Source organism: Hydra viridissima, unplaced genomic scaffold (genome assembly GCF_058129835.1).
Source record: "Hydra viridissima isolate aposymbiotic clone 2 unplaced genomic scaffold, HvirCarnegie_v1 scaffold_3, whole genome shotgun sequence".
NCBI lineage: Eukaryota > Metazoa > Cnidaria > Hydrozoa > Anthoathecata > Hydridae > Hydra > Hydra viridissima.
In genome coordinates, this window is record NW_028324302.1 from 4,467,738 (window position 1) to 4,477,189 (window position 9,452).

At 29.0% G+C, this 9,452-nt stretch overlaps 1 protein-coding gene across 4 annotated transcripts; it reads right to left on the reverse strand.

Moving 5' to 3' along the window:
* Positions 1–1,984: 1,984 nt before the first annotated feature.
* Positions 1,985–5,801, reverse strand: LOC145202411 (dopamine receptor D5-like). Of its 4 annotated transcripts, XR_016451322.1 has the most exons (5): positions 5,310–5,347; positions 4,988–5,157; positions 3,939–4,158; positions 2,694–3,699; positions 1,985–2,386 (listed from the first exon to the last, which is right to left on the reverse strand). XR_016451322.1 is itself a non-coding variant. In XM_090083532.1 (4 exons), exons 3-4 carry the CDS (start codon positions 4,147–4,149, stop codon positions 3,059–3,061), a joined length of 852 nt encoding a protein of 283 aa, XP_089939658.1. In that variant the 5' UTR covers positions 4,150–4,158; positions 4,988–5,157; positions 5,310–5,347; the 3' UTR covers positions 1,985–3,058. The 4 variants fall into 4 exon arrangements, 3 of the variants coding, with proteins under 3 accessions (XP_089939658.1, XP_089939659.1, XP_089939660.1); XM_090083532.1 differs by having other exon boundaries at positions 1,985–3,699; XM_090083533.1 differs by lacking the exon at positions 4,988–5,157 and having other exon boundaries at positions 1,985–3,699; positions 5,310–5,801.
* Between the last annotated feature and the right edge of the window lie 3,651 nt (positions 5,802–9,452).

Sequence of the window (9,452 nt, forward strand, 5' to 3'; positions counted from 1 at the left end):
TTCTTGACCTATTTATTGATTTATTAATTTTTTCTTTTTAGCTGCTGTCCAAGAGACATATCCAAAGGAATCGAGAAGACAGTCCATAACTTTATTCAGGGTGTGTTAAAAAACGCACCAGCATCACAAAAGTTATAATAAAATTTCATAATCATGTACTCTTTTTTTGTGGATGCTGTGAAGTATATTTCTATAGTAAATCATTTCTCTTTTATTCAGTTATTGCATTTGCATAGTTCATATTTTCACACCTTTCAATTTTCTGTCACTACCTTTCAGTCTCCTTCTAATAAAATATTAATACATATATTTATGTTGTATTGGCAGGAGACTGAAAGATAACTGTTTCGCTGAGTATTTAGGATTTTTTCTGACAATTCTATAAATAGAATTATCATTAGTGATGCTTGCCAATCTTGGTCGTCCAGAACGCTTTTGTCAGCAGTACTACCAGTTTCGTTACCAGTTTCGTTACCAGGTTCGTTACCAGTTTCGTTACCAGGTTCGTTACCAGTTCCTTTACCTGTTTCGTTTAATTTGGCAATAGTTCTACTAACACATGAAGGTGAAACACACTTTAAAATTCGAGATTTTTCAATATTAGAGCGACCTCCCATATTAAGGGCAATAACACGCTGTTTGACTTTTTGACTTTTTTTCGAACTTTTAAAATACTACACGTTACTTTTTTAAATATTTTATTAAAAAGGAGAGTTTAATTTACTATGATGCAACTTTTTCCGCGATGACAGATAAAAGCTCTCTTTAAGAGCTTTAAGGAGAGTCAGCAAGCTAAACTTATGAGCAGCTTTTTTTTTTAATTTTATATACCATTAATTTCTTCGAAAAAATTTAATGGTTTTCTTTCATTGTTTTTCTTCTTTTTTTTCTCTCTCTCTCTCTTAATATACTCTAAGTATTCTAAAAATAAATTTTGTGCATGAAATAACTAAAAATTTTTATCTTTTCTGCTATCTTTTAACTTCTAAAGAAAAAAGTAAATTTAATTCCGCTGCATGCAAAGCTTTTCAGCAGCGTTGTATGAGCTGTAAAAGATTAAAAAAAAAAAAAAAAAAAGTATATAAAAATATATAACCATAAAGGAAATATTGCCGTCTAGATTAAAAATATATATCTATTAGAAAATATACTTTTAAAGTATTTATTTTCTTTTAAATTATATGTATAGATATATATATTTATTAGGGTGGCGGCTCAGTTCCCGCCGTTTTTTTAAATTCTTGGATTCAGCATATCATTAAATGCTTTTAGCATGTAAATTATTCGAAAGAGGATATTTTATTCAACCAGAATTAATGTCTTGTTTTTGTTCAAATTTACGTTACTTTTCAAATCATTAAAATGGAACGTCAAGTTCAGAAGTGGAGCTTGACGGAGAGCGATTAAACCGACGAGAAAATGGAAAGCTCCTATACTGCTGTAGAGAAGCATCTTCAGTCGGTGGAAAAGGTTCGGTAGTGTAAAGCATCAACAACTAACAATTTCTTTACCGAATCGTTACTGGCGATGAAACATGGTGCCTGTACGCTAATATGAAGTTGCGTACACTGAGACAGAATAGCTTTAAAATTGGTCAAAAATATTTTTTAGTTTTGGATTTTTTTAAAGTTAATTATTAATTTTATGGGCACTTGTTAGACTTCGGACAAATTATTAGATAGATTTTCAAACATTTATTTACTAATATTAGATATAATACAATATATTTTCAAGTAATTTAAAATAATTTATTTTTTTTAATGCCAAATAGTAAAAAAAATCAAGAGTTTGAATAATAATAAAACGTATATTACTCGATTTCCTAAAATATATTAAGTAGTTAGAATTTTAGGTGAAAAAGTTACACGGAAAAACTAATTACATGAAAACGCGCAAAACTTTGACTGATTGGTTTAATTTGCTAATTCTCTCAGTGAAGGCAAAAGCATTGCGCTGATTATAAAGTTCTATAACAGGTGGATAAGACGGATCAGAGTCTCTATTATATATTAATATCAAAAGATATTTCAAAATTCCTATTTTCATTTTGTCAAATAGCCAGTTTTGAAGCTATTCTACTCCAGTGTAAAGCGCAAGAAATGGTTTAGCCCCGGCGAACAAGCGACGTCTATGTTAAACAAATAGAACAACTCAACATGGCTATTCAAGAGAAAAGGCCTTATTGTAAACGCGGAAATCTTTTGCTTCATGACAACCCCCGTCTACTTATCATGCTACCACACCCGTCGTATTCTTCAGATTTGGCGCAAACGAGTCTCTACCTCTTTTGATCTCTTTCAAATGCTATGCGCGGAGTTTCTTTCAATACTGCTGCAGAATTGAGTGCTTGGTTGGATAAATTTTTCGATTCGTAACCGGTTGAATTCTAACAACGAAAATTTGATAATCTTGTTGAATGTTGGGAAGAAGTTGTAAACAAGGAAGTATACATTATTAATTATTTGTTAATTTTTTATTGAAAGAAAAAACTTAAAAAAATTTTTTTAAAAAAAGAAGAAAAAAAACGGTGGGAAGTTACTTGCTAACCCAATAAAATATAAGTGGAACAGATTTTTTATTTAGACTTTGGGAAGCATTATTACCCTAGGAAAACATTTTCTCGACGAGAATTCAACCCATTTTTACGCTGACAAAGATGATGTACGAGAAATATAAATACGGGTGATATATACTTATCGATGTTGGATTCCTCTACTTCGAGCGCTTACAGAACGATGACTAACACCCTAACCCATCTTCGTTGGAGTAAAACCATTTCTCAAAGACAAAAAATTTCGCCCCCCGGTAGTCGCTTGTGTTAATTCCTCCGAAAAATTTTATAGTATTAAATTTAAAAAATTCAAAGAAATGATATCATTTTAAATATAACAGCAAAAATCAAAATCTTCTTTAAAGATATTAAAAAAAGATAATAAAAAAATTCGAAGCAATAATTTGAAAGTCCTTTTTACTAACGAGATTCTTTACTAGAGACATTTTAGATTTCTTTGGATTGTTACTCTCTGGAGCTTCATAATAATAATACTTTTAAAAATTCTTACGATGAATTCGGTCCTCTTCTTTGTATAATGCTTAAGTTACATTTTAAAAATGCTTTAAATGAGCGTCGAAAGTCAGGACTTCGATGACCATAAACGAAGAAATTCATCATGCTGTTGCTATAATGCATTATTTTTGCGATGTTAACTAACCAGCATGGCAGTTTCATGCAAAAAACCCCTTCGCAAAATGCAAATACCATATTTACAATAAAGAATGGGCTCCAACAGAAAAAGAATAACGCAATTATAACAGATATTGTCTTTGCTACTCTCAACTCTCGTTTGCTGCTTATCTTTACAGTAGATACGGCACAATGGAAAGTGATGCAATAGGAAATAACAATTACGAATAGCGGAATAAGAAACGCCGTGGCAAATATAAATCCGGTATACCATCTCATACTTTTTCCAGCCGTAGCAGGAAATTGTGCTCCTGCAAATATTAATCCAATAGACCAAGTTACAGCTATGACTAACATAATAGGATGCGATGTTAAATTAAAATGACGAGTTGGAAATTTTACAGCATACATGCGCTCCAAGCTTATTGCGGTCAGGTTTAGTATAGAGGTCGTTCCGCATAATATATCGAAAGCAATGAAGAATTTTCCAATCCTGTCGTCTATAAGATTTGAATCTAAAGAAGGAGCAAACACCCCAAATAAATACTCAGTTCTAAATACTACACACCTAAATATTTTATTTACATAGCAATAATTCGATGAATAGTTAAAAATTGATAGGTACTGGATCGATTTTTAAAAATGATTATCGTTTTGTAAATATTGATGACAAACATATAAAAATGAAATTTTGTGGAGCTTAGAAAGACAACGAAAGGTCCTTACCTACCTTCTTATCTCTATAATTACCTACCTAATCGACTTACAATCCAGAACGGTAGTGACAAACACACAACCATCAGGTCGGCAACTGCTAAATTTACTACAAAGTAGTTTGTGAAGGTCTTTAATGGTTTTGGACCAATCATGAAAGCAAGTATGATCATAAAATTGCCAAGCAGAGCACAGACGGCGATGATAATTAAGGCAATTACTTCCAATATTTCCAAAACTGATTTTGGCATTTTATTTTCCTGAAAAATAAAGAAAAATAAAAATAAGGAAATAATATTACGCCAAACATTTTTTGATAATATTTTTCCAACAACTTAATAAAATATTCCTTGACTCTGCAAAATTTTTAATTTATTCTTTCAAAAAAAATCAATTATGTAAAAATATTTTATGTTAAATGTTATCTGCTCAATGAGAAGTTTAAAAGTAAGAAACTACGGTCCTTTTTTTTACCTCTACTGGGATTGGTGTGTTATATAAAATCTTTTACAAATAAAAAATGTTTGTTTTTTTAAAATCAAAATTTTATGGGTAAAAAATGTTGTAGTCAGAAGATAATATTGGTAGATAAGTTTATAGATAGAAAATTTTACAGGTAGAATAAAGAGATAACTACAACGTAAATGTCTGTTTTTAGAAGAAAAAAAAGGCGGATTCCTCCAAAGAATAAAACTGTTCGACATTTTTATAAAGAACTTTTGATAAGAGTTTCCCATTTTTCCTTCTTTCTTTACAAAAAGAAGAACTAGAACAAAAAAGCAGAGAGATTTGAAAATTAAATGAATCAGCCTCCGTCTTTTTGTAAAATGGCTTTAACAACGACTTTTCAATGACATAAACAAAAACTCTTTAGGTTAGTTATAATAAATGATGAAAGAGCTTTTTATATAAAAAGTACGCTTAATGCATTTCAATATGCACTGTTCTAACTTGAGAAGGTATTAAACGTTTTATAGAAGCTCAACTTTAACAAATGGTGATACTTTCAGTTATATAAACTTTCTTTCAAAATTTTCTTCATAAACAAAAAAAAACTTCTCTTTTTAAATAATTGTCTTATTACTTTACCAGTCTGAAACTTTTTTCGTCGAACTTGAGTGGCGAACTTTCATCGGGGAACAATTTTTGGAAAGCTTTACTTCAGAAAAGAACAATGCTTAAGATCATTTCCTTTAGAAGAGTTTAAATTATCAACATTCACTTGGCTAACAATCCAAGCAATCCCTTGGCTAGTGTCCCTAAAAATCTCTCATCCCACTTTATATGTATTTTTAAAAAGATATATATATATATATATATATATATATATATATATATATATATATATATATATATATATATATATATATATATATATATGTAAGTTTATTAAGTAAAATTATAGACTTACATTACGTTCAATTTTGTCTTCACAAATCTTAACTTTATGAAGCCTATTTTAGAAATTTTAATACGTATATTTTAGTTCTTTTTGTGTAAATTATTTATGGATGTTATTTTAGCTTTACCCAGTAGAAGTAATAATTCGTTGTGAAAGAAAGTGAGTTGCGCCAACTAACAGCCAATTTTGGTTCTTTAAAAAAATTTGCTACAACATTTTACTTTGAGCCTTACGTTGAGGTTTCCTTCAAATTATCTTTTTGAAAATATCATATTACAGAAATTTTCATCAGTTTATCTTAAGTATTTTCTTAATATCTGACAAACGCTTGACTTCTTTTAATAAATTTATGAGCTCTTCAATACCTGGTGCTGATCCATTATTCAAAGAAAAGCAACGTCTAAACAAAAATTCAACTAAAATTCGCTTTAAAAATCTACTTTCAACATAAAAGTCCAAAGGTTTTAAGTGCAGAAGTGCGATGCGATATTTCTTTAGATTGTTGGTAGATACGGAAAATGGAAAAAAATTATCTGATCTATACTTTAGCATGATGTAGTCCAAAAACATAGAATTCTTGAATTCTTGCAAAAAGAACAATTCACAGTTCTTTTTAAAAAAAAAAAAAAGTTAGAAAAAAATAAATTAATTAAAAAAAGATTCCATTGGAAATTTCGGACATCAAACCAATCTTTTGTCGGTCGGCTTATTGATCAAAAAATTTTAATTTATTCCCTTTAAAAATTCCACCATGAACATTCGTGTGTTTGCATGTTTTACGTAATTGTTTTTCTCGATCCTTCCACAAGGCAAGTTTTTCATAGAGGTTCTCAGTTAAAAAGTGTTACAACTTACCAATTATAGTAAATCTAAAACTTTAAACGAAAGTTTTAAATTTGTGGAGTACATCTAAACAAATCTTTCAGACGCAAGCTTAAAAATGTTTTCTTTTTTTTTTAAATATGTTTACTAGCTGATGAAATAAAATCAAAGATTACATTTTAGCAATAATGAATTAATATCATCACTTTTTTGCATATTTTCTATGAGTATATATTGTAAATATTGCCTCAAATAGCACTATTAAGGATTTTTTCTAGGAATCACGTTAGTGACTCAAAAAAGGACTAACAGAAATTCTAATTGTTTGGGAAAAATATGAGGCCATTAAATATTTCGCTATATTGTTACAATATATAACAAGGTTAATATTATTTTGTTCAGCCCTTCATTTTAAACGTTGGTAGAAAGTTTTTGATTTTTTTCTTAAAAGTAAGAATAACTTAAAACTTTAGCTATTTTTAATGAAATAATAATTTATGCTCTAAATAATTTATATTCAAACAAATTATTTAGAAAAAAAAATTAAAAAATAAAATGTATTTCAAAAGCTATCATTACATACTAAAATTATTGACCATTTTCTCCTAACGTTTAAATTGGAAGATAGAACAAAATAATTCTAACCTCAGATAATGTGAAATTTTTAATAATTCAGGTTAGATTTCTATATACTTGTAGGATATTTTACATAAGAATTTTCTAAAAGTTACAAATAGCAACAAAAGTTTTTAATGATGCAAGCAATAAAAAGTTCTACTTATCATCTACTGATCGCAAGTTTAAAATAATTGAAGAAAAGAAACCTGGATAAGGAAGAAAGAAGAAAGAATTCCGAGAAAAGGAAGGTTTACTTGACATTATTGTCAAAGACTATTTATGTCTTTGAGATATATTTATTTTAAGATCAACTAAAACTAAAAAAAAAAAGGATTCAATCAGCTGGCTTTTCATTTTTCTAATTCTTGGTTCAAATCACCGTTTATTTTGAAAGCTCCAGCCTCAAGATTAAAATTTTGTTTTAATTATAAAGAACAAGATGCGCAAATTAATTATCATGTGAAAAACATGAACATCAGAAGAATTGGTAAAAAAAAAATTTTGTGTTATTTTTACCGCAGCGGGCTTTAATAAACCTTCGTACATCCTAACTCTCTGCTGCATGATAAATAAACCTCCGTACATCCTAACTCTCTGCTGCATGATAAATAAACCTCCGTACATCCTAACTCTCTGCTGCATGATAAAAAGGACGAAATTTATTACATGGTAATGAACGATTAAAAAATACATTTTTAGATGAGCCATCTAAAAGTCCCATTAAAAGTCCCAGCTCATTATTTTTTTATTTTTCGATTCAACTTTAATTTACTTTGGCACTTACGTATTTACTTAAACTATATTTCTATTTACAGAATCTTTTTTTTATTAGTTAACATAACTTAAAAATGATGGAAAATATCATCTATATCTTTTTAAATTCTAAAGTGACCTGTACCAATCATCGCTCATTATAGAACTTTTCTCGAATGAGATCCATTTCTGTTGCATTCTTCAAATTCTGCATACTTTTTAACAACTTTCAGCATAATATTTTAAAGAAAGGTGCTTTTAATTTACTAATTCAAAAATAAATACTGTAAAATGTGAAAGATTACTTAAAAAAGAATGAAACATGGTATCCTCCTCACAGTTAGTTTTGTTATTAAATTGCATCACTGCAGTTGAAACACAAGTAATGCAAGAGCTTTAGCAATAATATTTCCTATTAAACTGTGGAAACGCGATCTATGTACGAAGCTCTGTAAGTACTCTACGGGGCAACGGTAAACAAACTTGTTTTCTTTATTTTGCAGAGATTACTATTTATTTAGTAAATTAAAACTGTAATGTGGTTTGCAGGGTGCTTTTTTATGTTAGTAATTTGATTGAACCGTTTAAAAAAAAAACCATGAAAAAAAAAGTTAAAAAACAAAAATTTTATTCAAGCCACTTATTTATTTTTTTAAAATATTTTTTAATACTCAAAACCACAAAAATAATTAAAAAGTAAACTGTTGTACCAACACTAGTACATAGTTGATGTACAACAGCTAACATCTTTAAAGATTCCTTAAAAGGAGGCTTAAAAATTGTTAGAGGATAAAGATATATCATGTCGCAGGATCGTTTTATATTAAACTTTGATATCAAAATTAGTTAAAAGCAGAGTACTCATATTTTAGCACTAGAAATTATACTCAAAGGTGTTTTAATTGGAAGGGAAGAGAACGAAATAGAGGCGATCACGGAGACACTTATTTCTATACTCTGAAACGTCTTAAAAATGGCGTTTTGATTGGAAGGGAAGAAAATGGAATTGAGGTGATCTAGGGGAAATTACTTCTATACTCTGGAACGTCTTCAAAAATAAAACATACTTCGACATATATTTTGGGGATAGTTAACTGTATAAATTCTCTGTTGACCGTAACGAACGACCGTCACGAATGCTAATAACTTTGTAATCATTCGAAGGCAAGATGGATTGAACTTACCTCTTGAAAGTTTGAATTTTTATTTGATGGGGCGAACAAACAAAACTAACAACAGTAAATGAAACTGTTTAAAAAAAAATGGCACAAAAAAACTGGTTTGTTAAACACAAAATATAGTTGTAATGCCTTTGTTAGTAATTATAAGCAAATGTTCACCAAAACAGCTTTTGCACTGAAACAACAAGTGGGTTGGCTTCCTTTAGTTTGAGATTACTCATAGTTTTAGGAATTGATAACTTTATCATCCCATATTTACTATGCGTACCATATTAAGGATCCCTTTTCCCTATCATCTTTTTTTAGTGCGGGTTAGGCTCTTGAAAAAATTACGATTGAAAATGAGTATTTTTTAAAAATCAATCGTCAAATACTATGACGTTTTTGAGACAGACACTTTGGGAATTACAAGCGGTGACTTTTTTTTGAATACTCTAAAATAAAACAGCTCGTTTCAATAAGTCTTTAAAACGTCACGATAAACAAAAAAAAATTGTAAAAGTCAATTTTAAATAAGTCTTGAATTATTTCTTAGAGATCTTTAAAAATTTTTTGTATTACGAGTGTTGTAAAACACAGCGTAAAGTTTCAAAGATGCTTGAGAAATAATTCCCACAGAAAAATTATGTATAGCGAGCGTTTAACTGCGGTAATCAAATATAAACAAGTTGACAGACTTCACTTGAGTGGTGAGAAAATGAAATATATAAATAAGAAAATATCAGCACGAATTAATCTTTAAAAAACCATGTGAAAAAATATTAATAATAATAAAATA

Coding starts and splice junctions, on each gene's coding strand:
- LOC145202411 (XM_090083533.1), bottom strand. CDS start 4,149: ATGCCAAAATCAGTTTTGGAAATATTGGAAGTAATTGCCTTAATTATC. Junction 3,700..3,938: donor CTGGATTGTAAGTCGATTAG/GTAGGTAATTAT, acceptor CTCCTTCTTTAG/ATTCAAATCTTATAGACGAC.